General features: G+C 38.0%; 4 protein-coding genes across 5 annotated transcripts; 2 read left to right on the top strand and 2 right to left on the bottom strand.

Annotated features, from left to right (window-relative positions):
- Positions 1-1,321: 1,321 nt before the first annotated feature.
- Positions 1,322-6,724, bottom strand: LOC127011834 (uncharacterized). The gene is made up of 3 exons (XM_050890016.1): positions 6,645-6,724; positions 1,955-2,039; positions 1,322-1,893 (listed from the first exon to the last, which is right to left on the bottom strand). Exons 1-3 carry the CDS (start codon positions 6,699-6,701, stop codon positions 1,640-1,642), a joined length of 396 nt encoding a protein of 131 aa, XP_050745973.1. The 5' UTR covers positions 6,702-6,724; the 3' UTR covers positions 1,322-1,639.
- Positions 6,725-14,420: 7,696 nt separating this feature from the next.
- LOC108027251 (telomerase Cajal body protein 1 homolog) lies at positions 14,421-16,299 on the top strand. Of its 2 annotated transcripts, none has more exons than XM_017098618.3 (4): positions 14,421-14,569; positions 14,623-15,246; positions 15,305-15,493; positions 15,546-16,299. In XM_017098618.3, the coding sequence occupies exons 2-4, from the start codon at positions 14,804-14,806 to the stop codon at positions 16,201-16,203; spliced, it is 1,290 nt and encodes a 429-aa protein (XP_016954107.1). In that variant the 5' UTR covers positions 14,421-14,569; positions 14,623-14,803; the 3' UTR covers positions 16,204-16,299. The 2 variants fall into 2 exon arrangements, with proteins under 2 accessions (XP_016954107.1, XP_016954097.1); XM_017098608.3 differs by having other exon boundaries at positions 14,522-14,569; positions 14,636-15,246.
- Positions 14,804-16,203, top strand: LOC127011829 (telomerase Cajal body protein 1 homolog). The gene is made up of 3 exons (XM_050890004.1): positions 14,804-15,246; positions 15,305-15,493; positions 15,546-16,203. Exons 1-3 carry the CDS (start codon positions 14,804-14,806, stop codon positions 16,201-16,203), a joined length of 1,290 nt encoding a protein of 429 aa, XP_050745961.1.
- LOC108027261 (actin-related protein 2/3 complex subunit 4) lies at positions 16,207-16,944 on the bottom strand. Its single transcript, XM_017098632.3, has 2 exons — positions 16,338-16,944; positions 16,207-16,288 (listed from the first exon to the last, which is right to left on the bottom strand). The coding sequence occupies exon 1, from the start codon at positions 16,842-16,844 to the stop codon at positions 16,338-16,340; it is 507 nt and encodes a 168-aa protein (XP_016954121.1). The 5' UTR covers positions 16,845-16,944; the 3' UTR covers positions 16,207-16,288.
- Between the last annotated feature and the right edge of the window lie 1,694 nt (positions 16,945-18,638).

The following is an 18,638-nucleotide window of genomic DNA, read 5'->3' as shown; positions in this document are numbered from 1 at the left end:
GCGCAGGAAGCTTAGGAATCTGCTTAACAACTCCGACTTATCTATTTCTTATAGTTACCGAGATTCCAGCATTCACGCGGACAGACGAACATGGCAAGATCGACGTGGCTAGTGATTCTGATCAAGAATATACATACTTTATGGGGTCGTTCACGCTTTCTTCTGCCACATACATACTTTCCGACGAATATAGTATACCCTTTTACGCTACGAGTAACGGGTATAACTACAAAAACCTTCCATTTATATACACGTACTGATTTTAACAAATCTCAACTACAGCTTTTGCTACAACCACCGAAACAGAAACAATCCCAACAGCAGTGACAATTGGATTCCTCAAAGCCGTCAAAATTGCAACTAGTAAACACGAAAATTTGTAATCTGCTCTGACTCTTTAGGAGAGCAATTCGGAATCCACAAAACCTTAACAAATACCAAGCACACATCTTATGACAAATACCACTAAAACAACCTAAAATAAAAATTGTATGGACCTCAGTTCTCTCCAACATTACAGGAAACGAGCTCGCAGATAAACGCTCGAACGCAAAGCAAAAATATAAAAGACATAAAATTCTAAAAAATCATCTTACGCAAGAAAAAACATTAACACAAAACGATCCTCATCTCAACTTTCTAACATAATTCAAGAAGAAATAACCTGAATTTATCTAACCTAACCACCCCCACTCAATTGTATGAGTGTAGTACTTTCATAGAGTGCATCTATGTCCTTTTTTTTTTTGATTCGATCAAAATACGCCTTATGTTTTCTAAAAGGTATATATATTTCCATTCGGAAAATATACTTTCTAGTGGACTTACGGTTTCTGAACCTTTTTTTAAGTTTCTTAAAGAACTGCTAATATCTGTTTTGATAGTCCGATTCTACCGATTGATACACTAAAATTAATGCCAAAAACTATGAAAATTGCATGCCAAGAAGTACGAATTGGATTTGCTTGGGAGAAAGGACAGTGAAAGTGTAAAAGTGAAAACTTAGAAAATTTGAGCTGTTGGCCGCTGGTTTTTTCTCATAAATTTTGATATCGGAGGCACATAGTTGGCTCTATTTTTGTCGGGTATATATTTCAGTGTGGTACTCAGATGTGCTCAGAAATACCAAAAAATAAAGCATCCCAACACCAGAAGGAAGCATTTAACTATCTCTGCAGTACCATTTAGCACTGAATGAGAACCGAAACACTACAAAGTGCTTATCACTAAGCGTTAATACTATCACAGATGTATTGCTTTTAAAAGCACCCTAATGATGCAGCAGGTTGTTGTTATAAGCGTCAGTTAAATACGCGTCCTGAAGTGGATGGTATCAAATTTGATGCAGCGTAGATCCTGTAGATCTATTTTGAAAAATGAAAACGCCCAAATTAAAATCTTGCGAAACATGTAAATTATGTTGGTGACCCGATAAGGATTCTGGGTTAGTTTGTTGCACAAATTATATTCAAAGACACCTATGCCAATTCTATTTATGTCGTGACCCAGTCTAAAAATATGCCTTTATTACGAAGATCTTTTTTACGAGCATTCAACTTTATGATAAATTATGTCAATGCCATAGAGAGCAGTGAAAGCTCTAATAAGCTAGTAGATCAAATCAAATTCAAAACGAGTTTTATTCAGTTTTTATACCCTTGCAGAGGGTATATGATTTCAGTCTGAAGTTTGCAACGTAGTGAAAACGAGTCGATCTAGCCGTTATCTTGGAGCAGTATCGATCGCAACTGAAAGGCTTCTTGATCTTGGTGCAGTGCACCCCATGACACTCGAAGAATCCATTCAGCTTGGTGTTGTCCTTCTGGGAATTGATCGTGTGCCCATCTGCTTTGTGGTGGCACAGGAAGAACTCCGACATGTTCTTGCAGTGTCCTGCGATAAAGGCAATCGGTTAATGCTATCCTACAAAGGGGGTCACAAGTATACCGCTTACCATTGGAGCAGTTGAAGACGCCCCTGATGTTGTTGCAGGCGGTGCCGTTGTTGCAATTGAACTTGTTCAGGCGACTCAGGTCAATCTGCAAGGACGGAACGAAGGTAATGGCCATTCAATGATCGTTAAACTCTCGTGGCGTCAAGTGTCCGTCTGTCTGTCCGTCCGTTTCTACGCAAACTTTCCCAAAATTTTTCTTTGTATTGCAGGTAGTATATTAGTCAGAACCAGCCGGATCAGACAACTATATCTTATAGCTCCCATAGGAAGTATCCTATCGTTCCGGAAAATAAATGGTAAAATAATATGAAAAATTATATCTTCGGTGTTTTTTAGCATATAACCTCCTACGCTTGGAAATAACATTTTTTAATTGGTTTTGAATTTCGAATAAAATTTTATGAAAATCGGACGACTTTATCATATAACTGCCATAGAAACGATCGAAAAATTAGTTGGAAAATTTGAAAAAATTATATCTTTGGTGCTTTTTAACATAAATGATAAAGTTTATTATAGTTATTACATAGTCTAACAGGAATGTTGAATGTTAGGTGGTTTAAAAGATCTGCAGAATCAATGTCACCTCTTGTAAGATTTTGTATAAAAATAGTAACAAGCATTGTTCTACGATTTATAAGTGTAGGTAAATTAAGCAATTGTAATCTACTCTGGTAGAAAGGTAGCTTTCCGTTTTGATAGCAGTTCAAACTACGAAGGGCAAATAAGAGAAAATACGTTCGTTGTGCACTTGATATTGTGGACTCCAAACCGACAACAATATTCCAAAATAGGACGGACAAGGGAGGTAAATAATAATTTGGTCGTATAAGGGTCATCAAATTCTTTTGACCAACGCTTTATAAACCCAAGTGGCGTATTTTTAAGAAAGTAACTGATAAACGTAGGAGTACCCTTATAAAAAGTCATAACGTTGCATTTAAGGCAGTTCAAATTTAAAAGGTTGTACTCACACCATCCATGAAAACAATCAATATCCGACTGTAAGTTAAATCCCGATGCTATATCATTATATGATAAACAAAGCTTAACATCATCAGCATACATTAGTACACGAGAATGTGTTATGATTGAAGGAAGATCGTTAATAAACAAAGTAAACAGCAAAGGGCCCAAATGACTACCCTGAGGCACTCCAGATGTCACGTAGATCAATTTTGAAACAACATTCTTGAATATAACCCTCTGAGTCCTACCATTCAAGTAACATGAAATCCAAGATAATAGATTACCAGGAAACCCAAGCTGATCTAATTTAAATAAAAGAAGTGAGTGGTTAACGGAGTCAAAGGCTTTACTAAAATCTGTATATACAATGCCAGTCTGCATTTTTTTCTTAGACCCTTTTATTACAATTGATGTCAATTTAAAAAGGTTGGTGGTGGTCGATCTTGGCTTAACAAAACCACGCTGGCACGGTGATATGCGAGGAAAATAAATAATGCAAATGAGAAGTGATAATACGTTCAAATGCTTTAGGAATGGCCGACTATTTAGAAATATCTCTATAATATTGGGCATCTACCTTCGCACCTTTTTTATGGAGTGGAATAATAAAAGAGTCCTTCCAGATAGAAGGAAAAACTGATGATGAAATAGACAAATTAAAAAGTTTAAGAATCGGTTTACAAATGGTAGACGCACAAAACTTAAGCACACATCCAGGAAGTCCATCTGGACCGGGAGAACAATTTGGCGTTGTTGTTGCTAAATCTCCTAAGAGAGAGCTTTCGGTAATTACAGGAGAAAAAATATAATTTGCCCTATTTAAGGGTAGTTAGCATTTGACCAACCTGCCGAACTATAAGTAGTTTGAAAAAATATCAGACGGATCAAATATTTTAAAAGTAGATAGTATGAAAATCGAAATGGTTCAACAGCAATATCCTCGAATTGGAATTTTACACGTATAAATTCCGAAACATTCTCAGATGTGGTATCTGGGGTGAATCTGTAAACAAATAATTGATTCCCATGTGAAATAAGTGAAAGCTTCCAACAGCAGTCTGAACCTCTCTAAGCTGAGAACCAGGAACTGTCGGCACCGAGTCCTTTGACTTATCCAGTACCGAAGATTGTATTCTGAAAACAGGGACTCCAACAGAAATAGCTGTATCCATAGGCAAGTTTGGATCTATTACTCTGTGTAAACAGAAACTTCTGCTACCAAGTACAGATTTGAGATGGATTCCATAATCGTATTAATTGCCGTTAAGGTTTAGGTGACTCGGTTAGTAACTTTTTATTATAAAACTGGACACAGACAGAACATTGAGTTGTTTAAAGCTCCTGAGATATTGAATAGGCTGTCTCGAGTCTGCTTCACAAACCCGCTCATTTCAACTACCATTTCCTTGACCACATTAGCTCAGAATAAAGTGGTAAAATTTTTGTTGGCTCAAATAATAGGTTTCGACTACACCAATATATTTTAATAGACGCTTCAGTCTTTTGTGGTCGTTAGAGTGGGCGTGGCACCCTGCTGAAACAAACTTGCGATGCGCAGGAAGCTTAGGAATCTGCTTAACAACTCCGACTTATCTATTTCTTATAGTTACCGAGATTCCAGCATTCACGCGGACAGACGAACATGGCAAGATCGACGTGGCTAGTGATTCTGATCAAGAATATACATACTTTATGGGGTCGTTCACGCTTTCTTCTGCCACATACATACTTTCCGACGAATATAGTATACCCTTTTACGCTACGAGTAACGGGTATAACTACAAAAACCTTCCATTTATATACACGTACTGATTTTAACAAATCTCAACTACAGCTTTTGCTACAACCACCGAAACAGAAACAATCCCAACAGCAGTGACAATTGGATTCCTCAAAGCCGTCAAAATTGCAACTAGTAAACACGAAAATTTGTAATCTGCTCTGACTCTTTAGGAGAGCAATTCGGAATCCACAAAACCTTAACAAATACCAAGCACACATCTTATGACAAATACCACTAAAACAACCTAAAATAAAAATTGTATGGACCTCAGTTCTCTCCAACATTACAGGAAACGAGCTCGCAGATAAACGCTCGAACGCAAAGCAAAAATATAAAAGACATAAAATTCTAAAAAATCATCTTACGCAAGAAAAAACATTAACACAAAACGATCCTCATCTCAACTTTCTAACATAACTCAAGAAGAAATAACCTGAATTTATCTAACCTAACCACCCCCACTCAATTGTATGAGTGTAGTACTTTCATAGAGTGCATCTATGTCCTTTTTTTTTTTGATTCGATCAAAATGCGCCTTATGTTTTCTAAAAGGTATATATATTTCCATTCGGAAAATATACTTTCTAGTGGACTTACGGTTTCTGAACCTTTTTTTAAGTTTCTTAAAGAACTGCTAATATCTGTTTTGATAGTCCGATTCTACCGATTGATACACTAAAATTAATGCCAAAAACTATGAAAATTGCATGCCAAGAAGTACGAATTGGATTTGCTTGGGAGAAAGGACAGTGAAAGTGTAAAAGTGAAAACTTAGAAAATTTGAGCTGTTGGCCGCTGGTTTTTTCTCATAAATTTTGATATCGGAGGCACACAGTTGGCTCTATTTTTGTCGGGTATATATTTCAGTGTGGTACTCAGATGTGCTCAGAAATACCAAAAAATAAAGCATCCCAACACCAGAAGGAAGCATTTAACTATCTCTGCAGTACCATTTAGCACTGAATGAGAACCGAAACACTACAAAGTGCTTATCACTAAGCGTTAATACTATCACAGATGTATTGCTTTTAAAAGCACCCTAATGATCGTTTTTTAGCAGAAGAAAAACACGGGTTCAACACAGGTTGAGTGCTTATTTAAGCTGAAGAAAAAACACAGGTTCAGCGAAGGTTGAGCGCTAATCTTGATTTACCAAATTTTGAAAAATAATAATGGAAAATATACATTTACGGAAAAAGTATACACTTTTCCTGGAAGTAATAGAGAAATTTGGAAGTCTTATTTTAATAGCCACGTTAGAAATTTGTTTACGGAATGAAGGAATGTAAACCAAAACCATTAGTTTGGTTGCTATAAAGTTTCACTCAATATGATTTAAGATTCTTTAGAATATTTATGATGATGAATGGTGTTCATATTTTTTATTAAAATGCACAATTTTCACTGCAATTTTTTTTCCGCCACTGAGTTTTTGTATTCCCCTTTATTTAACGTGCGTTCTCCTCCGCGAAAGAGCGCGGCTCTCATTTTGGTCTGCCCGAGTCGGTGGCTGCTGTGCCGATGTGATTGACTTTGTTCGTCGGAAAGTATGTAACAGGTAGAAGGAAGCGTTTCCGACCCTATAAAGTATGTACATATATTTATTTTTAATCAGGATCACTAGCCGAGTCGATTTAGCCAAAGTTGGAATTTTCAATATAGATTTCTGCGCTTCTTGCACAGCGCAGTTTGTTTTAGCAGGGGGCCAGTGAACTGAACTAAATGTGTCATGATAAAAACTAACATTTAAGCTGAAATGGTCTTGTCTCATCAATACCTATGATTGATTTAAAAAAAAAGTTTGCCACGCCCACAAACGACCAAAACGCTTGAATCTGTCTAGTGTCGCGAATGCTTCCCCAACGTCTCCGTGCCATCAGCCGAGCACTTCCAATTCCCAATATGCCAACATGGATCTTGGGGAAAAATGAGTTGTACCGCTGATACTGCAGAAAAACGCACAGCTGGGAAGACTGGTAATTCCTTAGCGGGCATCCTTATTTCGTGTTTTTTTTTTAAAAGTCAGCACGTCCTCCAGCTCTATATAAGCTGCCAAACAGTTGGTGGTGGCCGAGTTCTCTCGCTCACTACTATGGTTAGCTCGCGGTTTTCGTTGATTTGGGTAATAGGCTTAAACGTTGTACTAAAATAAGTATAACGCCTAAAGTGACCTACGCTTACCACCAAATCGGGCTAATATCTCTGCAGATTTAAGCCAACCTGCTGAAAGACTGTCTCGAGAATTAGATACCCGTCACTCAGCTATTAAATAAAAAATTTATAAAAGTTGAATTAATATGTTAAGTTGACCGCTTTTAAATATACTTAAAAAAGTTCGCAAGAAATAGCATTCGGCTTTCTGTCCTTTCCCTGCGTACTAGTGCTTTTCGACACTGGGTAAACGATCTTCCTCCTCTTTTTTCCCCGTGTTAATGGAATTTAGGTCAATTCGGAGAGAGGGAAATGTAAGGAGCGAGAAGCCCGCTCCCCTATCATTGTTTTTCACTGCTATACTATTATTACTACTACTAAACTAGCTATAATCGGAATTTGATAAAAACAATGTGTATTGTCACGCTCAGTCGAAGATTTATTCTCTCGTGCTCTCTTACATTTACATTCGAACTCATGCTCTAATTTATTGTTTTTTCTTGTGTTTTCTGCATTTGTCGTTTTTGGAATTTGATCCCAGTGCCAAAATTAACTTGAGATATTTTTCATATATATATATTTTTTCTTCTTCTTTAAACTATAATGACTGTTGTTCTAAGAAAAATTATACTTTTGCATCTTCAACTAAACCCCCTTTATTTTCTGCTGGCTGACTTCTTACAAGTTATTTTCATATAAGCATTCCCACACTCTCGCCTAATAAATAAACGGCCAAGCTTGAGACAGACGTAAAAAATTCACCTAGCTAGCCAGCAACCTCAAGACTAAACATCCGCTAGAGAATCCGCGATCCCATATTTTAGGCGTCGCTTTTGCCTCCAAATTTTCAATGCAGATCCCAGCAATCCTACTCGGTTGTTAACTTCGGAATCAAGATTTCGGGAAATTACGTTGAAATGATTGAAATGTCAAAAGGACCATTTCAGTTGTCGTAGTTAAAAATAAGATAAGAAAGCAAAATCAAATTCAAATTATAAAACGGAAATAAAATGTATTAACCAAAAAAAATATAGAAAGCGTTTCTAATGTAGCAACCAAAAAATTTTTTTAACAGAAATCATTTTTAAATAGCTTAACAATTAAATTAGATTTCGGGATATCCTTTCCTAATGTCTTTCAATAGTAATACAAACGCGTCAAGCTTACGCTTTGTAGTCCGTCGTCGCTACGAAAATTCGCAAAGATGCTCGTCCAACTTGGCTGTGTGAACGCCTCCACGAGACAAATTACGCTGCATCGACCTCAATATTTTGAGTATGAGCACCGGTTACCGAATCCACAAATTGTTCCGAGTGGTTGACGGTCTTGTGTATACGAGGTGTGTTCAAAAAGTAAGGTGACTTTGAATTTTCAAGAAAAACTATTAATTTATTTATCAATATTAATGTTGTCAAAGTAATCCCCCTCAGACACAATACACTTATGCCAACGGTTTTTCCAATCCTCAAAGCACTTTCCATAAGCACTTTTAGGTATAGCCTTGAGCTCTTCCAGCGATGCAGTCTTTATCTCTTCAATCGTTGCAAATCTCCGTCCTTTCATAGGAATCTTTAGTTTTGGAAACAAGAAAAAGTCACATGGGGCCAGATCCGGTGAATATGGTGGCTGAGGCATTATTGTGGTGTTGTTTTTGGTCAAAAAATCTCTCACAAGCAAAGATGAGTGAGCAGGGGCATTATCTTGATGCAAAAGCCATGAATTGTTTTTCCAGAATTCTGGACGTTTCTTTCGTATTGCTTCTCGCAAACGGCGCATAACTTCCAGATAATACTGTTTATTGACCGTACGACCATATGGTAGGAACTCCTGATGCACCAAGCCATGGTAATCGAAGAATACAGTGATCAAACCTTTGACATTTGATCGAACTTGGCGTGATTTTTTCGGTCTTGGCTCACCTGGGCTCTTCCATTGTGACGATTGGGCTTTGGTTTCGATATCATAACCATATACCCATGATTCGTCACCAGTTATGACCCTTTTGAGTAAATCTGGGTCGTCGTTGACGTCATCCAAAAGCTCTTGAGCGATGCTCATGCGACGGTTCTTTTGGTTAAAATTCAGCAATTTTAGATCAAACTTCGCTGACACACGACTCATGCCCAAAACGTTTGAAAAAATTTCATGGCACGAGCCAAGCGATATACCGACATCTTCAGCAACTTCTCTGATAGTGATTGGATGATTTTCCAAAACAATTTTCTTCACTGCTTGAACGTTTTCATCAGTTGTTGACGTACTTGGGCGTCCAGAGCGAGACTCGTCATTGGCAAAACCCTTGATCCATATTTTTCGATAGCAAAAATTCGCTGAGCACGCAAAAGAACTGGTTACCTTTACGCCTCTCACAACTAAACAAAAAAGGGGATTCAATTGAAACTTGGTACAGATGTTAGGGAAGAGTGTACCAACATAACAAAACAAAAAATCGATAATCGTAAAATTTGTTGCCCGCGAAATTTGAAAAGTCACCTTACTTTTTGAACACACGTCGTATATCCCTCGGTTTCCAAACCAATATACCCCTTTCAGCAATCTGTATAAATTTCGGTCCCTGGTTTAACATGTGTTTTTATTAAGGATGACAGGGTGTCCTTGTACCTTTTATTGTCGGGACAGATTTATAATCTATAATTTTCGGGACATCCTCGCTCTATAAGTCCCAAGATCCATGAACCTTCAAAAATACGACCACTTTCGAACTTCCGTCTGCCAATTTTACATTCGTCTATTTCAACAACTTTGCCTAGCCCTCCAATACGGACCTGCTCCTCAAAATCTGTATCCAAAGCTGCAATACAAACTTCGCGACAAAAAAAAAATCTGTCTGCCAGTTTCTGAGGAAATAGTTTGGTCTTCTTTCACGCTACATTCCCGTATAGTTTGGGCAAACGTAAAAGAATTTGCAAAGCAATAGGTTATAATGATGCATGATGCTGGCGATAAATAACACCTTTCCAGCCACGTGTTCTTCGCAACACTCTTGGAATGGTCTGATTTCCCCTTTAAACGCATCTAAATTCCCCGCATATTGATTTATGATTATGTTTACGGCATTAGCGGCCTTGGGGTATTAACCCGACATCCAGCAGCAATTGCAAAGTACTCTCCCGGGTGCTAGAATGGGGACCAATTTGAACAATTTGAACACGATATATTGTAAAAAAAATGCCTATTAATCATTAAATTTAATTAATTAATTTTTCCGTTTTTTTCGAAAACTATTAAGTTTTTGGAATAAATGATTATTAAAATGATACATTTTTTTGATTTTCCTTATATTTTCGGGAAAAAACAGAAAACCCGTTATTTTCCAAGATGCCTATTAATCATTAAATTTAATTAATTAATTTTTCCGTTTTTTTCGAAAACCATTAAGTTTTTGGAATAAATGATTATTAAAATGATAAATTTTTTTGATTTTCCTTATATTTTCGGGAAAAAACAGAAAAACCGTTGTTTTCCAAGATACCGTAATATTCGCCAACTGCGACCATTTTTCCCTTAATCAGGACCCAAAAAAAAACGTTGTTCTGGAAAGAAAAAAATCGGACGTAGGAGGTAAACGGAAGTTTATCCCTTTATGGGGTCGGAAACGCTTCATTTTACCTGTTACATACTTTCTTACGAATATAGTAACTCTCTAAAAGTAACGGGTATAATGAAGACGAGAATAAAAAAGTCACACGGACCTTGCCATTGTTTATCGATTGTAAAAAGTTTTATTCTCAGATTGTCGACTTGAACTCTTTCAGAACCAATTACAGGTCACCTCAATTAGGAACTGGAATCCGTCCGTATGAAACTCCTTACAAGCTTCGTTTTATAAAAACCATCATCAGCTAACATTGACATTGTCAGTTCCGATTCCTATTAGGTTTTTATTTTATTTTAACTAAGTTCCTTTAACTTGTTTCTTAAACCTTCAACAATGCAAATGTAATTACCACTGTCTAAAGGCACTAGGCTGCGGAATGTTTTCATAACGACGACACCTACAATATTTACATAAGAGTGGTCCAAAAAATGAAAACTATTTCTTACCGTTTTAAATGGTAAAATAAGGCCTGTAACAAATTTAATCAAAAATAAAAGAATTTTGATTTTTAGACCTTGCGAATCGTCCTTAAGTTTGCTTTAAACAATAAATATTATGCAACTTGACGATTTCAATACCTTATTGTCAAAATTTCCATAAAAATTTGGACCACCCTATGTACATATTACATGTAAAATAACATATTTACTTAAAAGAAGGTAATGCGTACTATATATCTGTGGATTCATCCAAAAGCAAAATACCGTTCAGTTCCGCAGTAGGATCCCCGGGATATGCCAAAGCGCAAAAAGCTTTTTGTTTCTGCCTAAAACTGTATGCTACTGTCGACGTCAGCAGAGAACTCGAGGCAGCGTAAAGTGTGCCGACGAAAGCGGTCCGGCAAAAAAAGAGACGCAGAACTTCGGAAACTACCCTCTCTTTCTGTGTCTTTTAATCGCCGCACTCTCAAAAGAAAATAAAAACATTATTTAAAGGCACATTAATAATAATTCAATGGATCTCAAATCATAGAAATGCCTTTATAAAAATTTAAATTTAAATTTACGAAAACAAGTTAAATATTTGGAAATCATTTGATTGGTTGGCAAATAACCTTTCTACGCTCACTTGTGAATTGTAACCAACTCTGAGAACTTTTCGGAAGATTCAGACCACCATATAATATTGTCTGTTGACTTGGAAAGGTGCCTTTGTTTTACATATAAATGTAATGAACACACGGACAGCTGGTTTTATAAAATCCTGAATTGTTTTAGTAGGGACACTATTTTGCTTTGTAATTGCTTGCTTGCTGCTCCTTTGCTCCTCAGTTTCAATTATCAATGTGTTAAGAGATCGCTTTCCGTGCTTTGATAATTTAGTTCCATGATTTCCCTATAAAATGCATACGAATTTGTGCATATTTACATACTTACTGTTTTCGTAGAGTAAAAGTGTATACTAGATTTGTCGGAAATATGTAACAAGTAGAAGGAAGCGTTTCCGACCACATAAAGTACATTTATTCTTGATCAGGATAACTAGCCGAGACGATCTAGCCATGTCCGTTTGTCTGTCCACCCGCCAGTCTGTCTGTCCGTATCAACGCTGAAAATTCGGTGCCACGTCCACTCTAACGCCCACAAATGATTTAAACGCTAAAATCTGTCTGCCGCCCACATACCATCTACGGAAATAGCCATTGGGTGGCGTCCTAAAATATCGCTTTGCTGCTTATATATATATTCCCTTTTGGCTCCATTAAGCTGAGTAACGGCAATCTGATAGTCGAGGCACTTGACTATAGCGTTCTTCCACCTACCGGCTATTTCGATATATGTTATGTAGGCCGCAGACAGTTTTAAGCATTTTAGCCGTTTGGTAGCGTTAGAGTGGTCGTGGCAAACATTTTCAGAGCTTCCAAAAAACTGTGGATCGTTCCTCGTTGTCTGCAAATAAGCGTCTCTTTCTGACTCTTTACGAAAAGTCTCAGAGAGCAACAGTTTCATGGGTTCTTCAATGTGCTCCGTTTTTTTCTATTTTGATTTGTTTCGGTTGTTCCAAGACCGTTTTGTCGTTTTAAGGGAAGCAAAAAGTGTTTCGCGTATTGGTATACATTTACACGCTTAGGCAAGTAAATCGTTAAACGTTTAATTGCGATCGTGAATTGAGTGTGTTAAGTTGCGTTGTTTAAGTGTGTTAAGTAATTATTGTTGTAAAATGGGAAGAGACAGTAATAAAAATGTGCACAATTTTTTTTATTTTAATTCGGACGAAAAGAAATCAACTTGTAATGTTTGCGGAATTAAATTGTCCGGGAATCATTCCACAAATTTAAGACGCCACTTAACAACGAAGCATATGGACATTTTTAATTTCATTTCTGGATCTACAAAGTTAGCAAAATGCAAAGAAAAACGAAAAATATCGTATCAAACGAGTGAACAAGCAATTGTTTCTTCTTTGATCAAAATTGTAATTGTACATGGATCCTCGCGTAAATTGTATGTTACCGAACAATCAAAAATCCTTAGCAAAGGCTAATTAATAAAAAACTGCTTTTCGTTTATATGAGTTAAAAGAAGTAAGCTGTATGTCGTAAAATGTTTGAAATGTGGGTCCTGTTTTCTTTATGTTGTAGCTTTGAGACTCTAATTAAAATTGTCTTCGTCAAAAACTAATACTTGTAGTAAACTAAAATCCAAAATACATTTCATATTTATTATCGCTTTATTATTTAAGGCACAAACCCAGCGCTCCTGTGCATGAAGAGATGTTGCTTCCACTGCCTCGTCAATTCTTTCAACCGCATCCTCATCTGAAGAGAAGTCGCTCTTCTCGGCATTTTTGGACGATTTTCAGACAGTTTCAGAAAACAAAGAAGATTCAGTTTGCCAAAATTTATGCTGACATCGAAAACTTCGACGTAACATTTGTTCGCTTGCCATTAAATTCCAATATATTTAATTTTTTTAATGATTTGAAACTTAGGATGACGCATATAAGTGCACTAGCGCAGGTTGTGCTGGCTACACCTGCAACGCAAGTCTCCGTCGAACGGGCATTCTCAGCCCTACATTTTACGAATAAGTTCGATTAGTGCAGAACATCTAAACTCATTACAAGTTGTAAAGCTTAACACAAAAATATAAAAAATATTAAAACATTTTTTTAGATCAATCGGAAATCAAAATTTTATAGCATGAAAACTGTAACTACCACAGTTTTGGTCGGCTTATGGGCGATAGAATGTCAATCGATAGGTGTTGATGAGACAAATACATTTAAGACAGCTAGATTTCAGTTTTTATCATTAAAACTGTAGGCGCCATAGATTTTCGCGGGCGTGGGCGTGGCCCCTCGCTAAAACATACTTGGGCGTCTGAATACTCTAGCTCTCATAGTTTCCGAGATCTCAGCGTTGATACGGACGGACAGACTAGATTTTATACAAAACCACAGGCAAGGGAATAACTTTTAAACGGGGCATTTGATTTCAACAAATGATGTGTCGTAGAAAAGGCTTGGTATACGGGTATGAGGGTATAAAAAGCAAATAGACGTATCAGACCCGCATATGACACAAATTGTCTTTTTGAAATCACAAAAGTGAATTGGTACTGCAGGGGATAGTCTATACAATGTATAATTTATACATTATATACAATGCATATTTAATACCTTTTATACAATGAATAGTTAATAATGATAAATAAATAAAAAAATAGTAAATTAACTATACATTTCAGCACCAAAATTCTCTATTTAGTGATTTGAAAAGTATCCTTTGGGTCGCGTCTGTCCTGCGGCTTCGCGTTTCAGAAAAAAATAATTGCTGAGGCCAACTTCTCTGATAAGGTAGCACATTGCTAACTTAGACAGCCCAGGCAAAGTTTCCTTTCCGAGAAAGCATAAATCAAAAATATTTTTCTTAAATATATTTTTGATATTTCTTATTTAATCAATGATCTGAAGGAAGGCTAGGAAAATTACAAGATGACCGCTTTCTCGGAAAGGAAACTTTGCCGATATTTGATAATCAGGGGAATAAAGTATCATGACTTAAATATTCAATTGTATTAAAAATATCGATATATTTATATATCTTTCTCATCCCTACTTAAGGCGGCAAAAATGGCCGAGGTAGATGATTGTAAGTTGCATTTTAAAACGTACATAAAGAAATAAATATATTAATCTATTTAGTTGTCAACATAAGTGCAAGCATTTGAGACTTGAAAACATCCTTGATGCATCATACTTATGTACTTCTGCCCGGGAACTTTCTTTGCCCAAACACTGCGTGTCTCTCTCAGAGTCTGAGATACGAAACCTGCGGTTCAGACATCCACAAAACAGCGTTACTTCTTTGGATGCATGTGATCTCATGGAGGCTGAGGTCTCGCCAGAGGATCTAGACGAAGACAAAAAGAGCGAGGGGATAATTAACATAAAAGATACTATGGAGCTGACACCTTACGAAACCCAAGTTGTGACTTTGTCTCAACAGCCTGCGGAACGGGCATCCCCCGAGTACTTCCACAGCAGACTCGTTGAGCTGGGGCGGCGCTGCTGGACCTCGTCGACGGGAGCCCAGCACTACACCAAGGGCTGCTACTGGTCCCCAGACGGCACCTGCCTTTTGGTTCCCGTCCACCTAGACGGTATGCACGTTATGGAGGTGCCAACGGAACTCTACTCAACTCCGACGGCGCAGAATGCGCGCTTCTTGACTAAGCTTCAGTCAGCAGTACACGTTCCCGAGGGCGGAATTGTTTATGATTGTGTCTGGTTTCCGCACATGAGCAGCCAACAGCCGGAGACCTGCTTGTGAGTAAATAGCTCGGTTGGGTCTTTTCCGGTCTTCAACAAGATTTATCTTCTTCAGTTGGCTGGCCTCGCGGCAGCATGAGCCCATTCACATGTGGGACGCTTTTGACGGCTCGCTACGTTGCAGCTACAGCGGATATGATGATGTGGACGAAGTCATGGCGGCCATTTCTTTGGCCTTCTCTAACGACGGACTGAAAATATACGCGGGATACAAGCGATGCATAAAAATCTTCGACACTAGCAAGTAAGAAGTGTGGTGAGCTACGTTCCCCTATTTATCTTCATCCCATCAACAGGCCCGGACGACTGTGCGACAATTACCCTGTCAAGTTTGCCATATCCTGCATTGCCCAGACCAGCAGGCACTCCAAAACTCTGACCTGCGGCAACTGGCACGGCTATATCCAACACTTTGACCTGCGATGCAGCCATAAGCAGGGACCTCTCTTTACGCTGGGTGGCCACAAAGGCGGCATTACACAACTTCTTTATAGCGGAAGAGGTTCCGAGGAGTGGCATCTGTTCAGCGGAGCTCGCAAATGTGACAAGCTTTTGCAATGGGACATGCGCAACTACAAGAAACCGCTGGTAGAGTTCCAGCGCAATGTGGACACAAACCAGCGCATTCACTTCGATTTGACATCTGACCGCCGTTGGCTGACTAGCGGGGACACTAGTGGAGCGCTAAATGTTTGGGATCTTCGCGAGTACAGAGAGGCCTCCATATTGCAGTTGCACTCTGACTGTTGCAATGGAGTGAGCTTCAATCCGGTTCTGCCTCTTCTGGCCACCAGCTCTGGCCAGTATCACTTCATAGATCAAAGTGTTATAAACAACGTTATATTAAACAACTCGGAATCGGTTGAGGAGACTAATTTCTATGCAAACCAGCTGTTAAATGTGGTGTATGAAAATGCAGTGGTCATGTGGTGGAGCGGAAGTGAATCGCTTTGATCATGAAGTAAATAACATAAAATACGTTTTTATTCTTAAATCGTTTTGAAAATACAAATACATCTCGATCGTGGGTTGCGTTCACCTGCAAATGAATTTATGAGTTTTTGTATCTAGCAAATGGAAGCACTAACCTAGAAGCGTTTGAGGAATTCTTCGGCGCAGGTGCGAGCTCTGGCGTTGACTGCCAGCTTCATCTCACTGATTTCCTTGTCAATCTCCTCCATAAAGCTGATTACGAAATCCACTAGCTTGTGCTTGTACATTTGCTCCGTGTGGAAGTTTGTGATAAGAAAACTAATGTCGTAGCCTTCAATGGGTTTGCGGCGCAAAATGACGAAAGACTCGGCCCGGCGCATCATGAATCTGGTGAATTTGTGGCATAGGATGCGCTCGATCTCGTCCGCCTGCTTCACAGCAATGCTGACGCGCACCGAGTTAATTGAGGGCTCGATCAAGACCTTCTCTCGTTCGTTGCGCGACACTACCACTGGTGTGAGGACCAGCTCCTTGCTGGAACAGATCTCAACTTCCGGCTTGTTGTGCCGCTCCACCACCTGCGATGGGAAGTCCTGCAGACACATAGCCGCCGTCAATGAGTGGCGAACTGCGTTAAGATAGGGCTTCAGTGTGGCTGCCATTATTTTTCTTTGTCTACTTCGTAACCTAAATTGTGATTCACACCATTTAAGAAAAGAGGTGTAAAAAAAACCGATGCCAACATGGAATTAGCGGTGGAAAAAACCTCGATGTAACATCGATATATCGATGTTTTATTTTTCAACATCGATTATCGTCACTTGCAACTGGATAAAAGAGGAAGCATCAACGCGTGGTAAGGTAAGTAAAACTAAATGAGAATATTATTAACAAAAACTAATCCATTGCTACCTTTTATTTTAATAGACTAAGTAGTGGTCTTGGCGGGCATATTGGGAGAATTATGGGCACATTTATTAAAGAAACTGTTGGAGAATGAACATTTGTATGTATGCATGCAGGCACATACGTACATATATGTATATGAATGTATGTACATATCGGCGGAAAAGTGTTTAATGCAATGCATTCATCTTTATTTGAGTAAATACTCAATATATATATATATATATATATATATATAAATTATGTGATTATATATATATATATATATGTGATTATGTGATTACATATATATATATATATACATATTATATATATATATTTGACCGGCTCTGTTAAACATCCTGTCCAATTCGGTAGATGAAGCCGGGTATTCCAAGCTTGGGTATTCCAAGAAATGAGTCTGTAGATAAAAAAACGGATACATATATAATTTTTTAACATTTTATATAATTTGAAAAATATTGTTTCTATTAATTATCTCCAATACGTAAGAGGATCCAGACACTGCTTAGAGTTAGGCTTCTCTGTGTACTGCCTAAGTGCCAAGATTGAGTTCACCCTCTTGTTTTTGATTTTAGTTTGACATTTTTCTTGAACGTACCCAATTAGGGACAACCCGTCGAACTCTCTTTGTGATTATTCTTCTGGCTCTACTTTGATTGTAGGAGAAATTGTTAGCTCATCCTCTAACGCCTTCATGGCCTCCGCGGCGATGAAAGGACTTCTAAAGGCCTCCTTCTTAAATGTCGGATCGAACATAGTGGCAATCCTAGTTACCGTCCTGGTCTCGAACTGAAAAAATCGAGCTTCAACTCCTTTCTTTAATAATTTACAGACTTCAAGTCCTTCTGTGGTTTGCAATTTGGTTGTAATTTTTCCTAGGTTTAGGTACAATCCGCACGCCACCGGTATTATTAAAGAAATTGTCACCTTTGTATCGCCAGAGACATAATGCGTAACATCGTCAAAAATTTTAAAAGCTCACAAATGTCAGTCAGCAGTTTTATTTCATCTGCTCCGAATTCGGAGTATTTAACAGAACTGAGGTGATTTCATTTTTGAGTTTTAAAAATTTTTTCAGCAACCAGTAAATCTTATAGCAACCACTTTGTTAAAAATATGCCATTTATTCAACGCGAGCTCCAAAGTGTGTGCAATATTTTGCCCGCTGTGATTATGTTCATTTACAAGAGGCATGGTTGACAAAACCACAGACTTCAGCTCAAAATCACTAATGAAGTGACAGGTTATTGTCAAATAATTAGTGCTCGCTTTTGATGTCTATCCGTCAGTCGCGATTGCACAATATTCTATCTTGCATAAGATGTCTTGAAGATTTGCGATCATACTTAAATGCATGTTTTTTAGGTAGATATCGTTTTTTCTGGAACGACGCTTCTGCAACTGCAAACGCGATACATCGATGGTGAAAAATAAATGGAGGTATCGCGCAGCCCAGCCACTATCGATAATATCGATAGTACTATCGATGCTTTTACAGCTCTATTGAGGAGCACAACTCAAAATCGCCAAGTTCGCCCTTGTTTCAT

Source organism: Drosophila biarmipes, unplaced genomic scaffold (genome assembly GCF_025231255.1).
Source record: "Drosophila biarmipes strain raj3 unplaced genomic scaffold, RU_DBia_V1.1 ptg000013l, whole genome shotgun sequence".
Taxonomy (NCBI): Eukaryota; Metazoa; Arthropoda; class Insecta; order Diptera; family Drosophilidae; genus Drosophila; species Drosophila biarmipes.
This window is presented reverse-complemented; position numbering and strand designations above follow the sequence as displayed.

Bases quoted from the DNA above. Each gene is read 5' to 3' on its own strand.
- LOC127011834 (XM_050890016.1), bottom strand. From the start codon at position 6,701: ATGCCCGCTAAGGAATTACCAGTCTTCCCAGCTGTGCGTTTTTCTGCA. The intron at 2,040-6,644 runs GTACAACTCATT...CCGTCCTTGCAG, and splicing joins GTTTTTCTGCAGTATCAGCG to ATTGACCTGAGTCGCCTGAA. The intron at 1,894-1,954 runs GTAAGCGGTATA...CCTTTATCGCAG, and splicing joins CGTCTTCAACTGCTCCAATG to GACACTGCAAGAACATGTCG.
- LOC127011829 (XM_050890004.1), top strand. From the start codon at position 14,804: ATGGAGGCTGAGGTCTCGCCAGAGGATCTAGACGAAGACAAAAAGAGC. The intron at 15,247-15,304 runs GTGAGTAAATAG...TATCTTCTTCAG, and splicing joins CAACAGCCGGAGACCTGCTT to TTGGCTGGCCTCGCGGCAGC. The intron at 15,494-15,545 runs GTAAGAAGTGTG...TCCCATCAACAG, and splicing joins AAAATCTTCGACACTAGCAA to GCCCGGACGACTGTGCGACA.
- LOC108027251 (XM_017098608.3), top strand. The intron at 15,247-15,304 runs GTGAGTAAATAG...TATCTTCTTCAG, and splicing joins CAACAGCCGGAGACCTGCTT to TTGGCTGGCCTCGCGGCAGC. The intron at 15,494-15,545 runs GTAAGAAGTGTG...TCCCATCAACAG, and splicing joins AAAATCTTCGACACTAGCAA to GCCCGGACGACTGTGCGACA.
- LOC108027261 (XM_017098632.3), bottom strand. From the start codon at position 16,844: ATGGCAGCCACACTGAAGCCCTATCTTAACGCAGTTCGCCACTCATTG.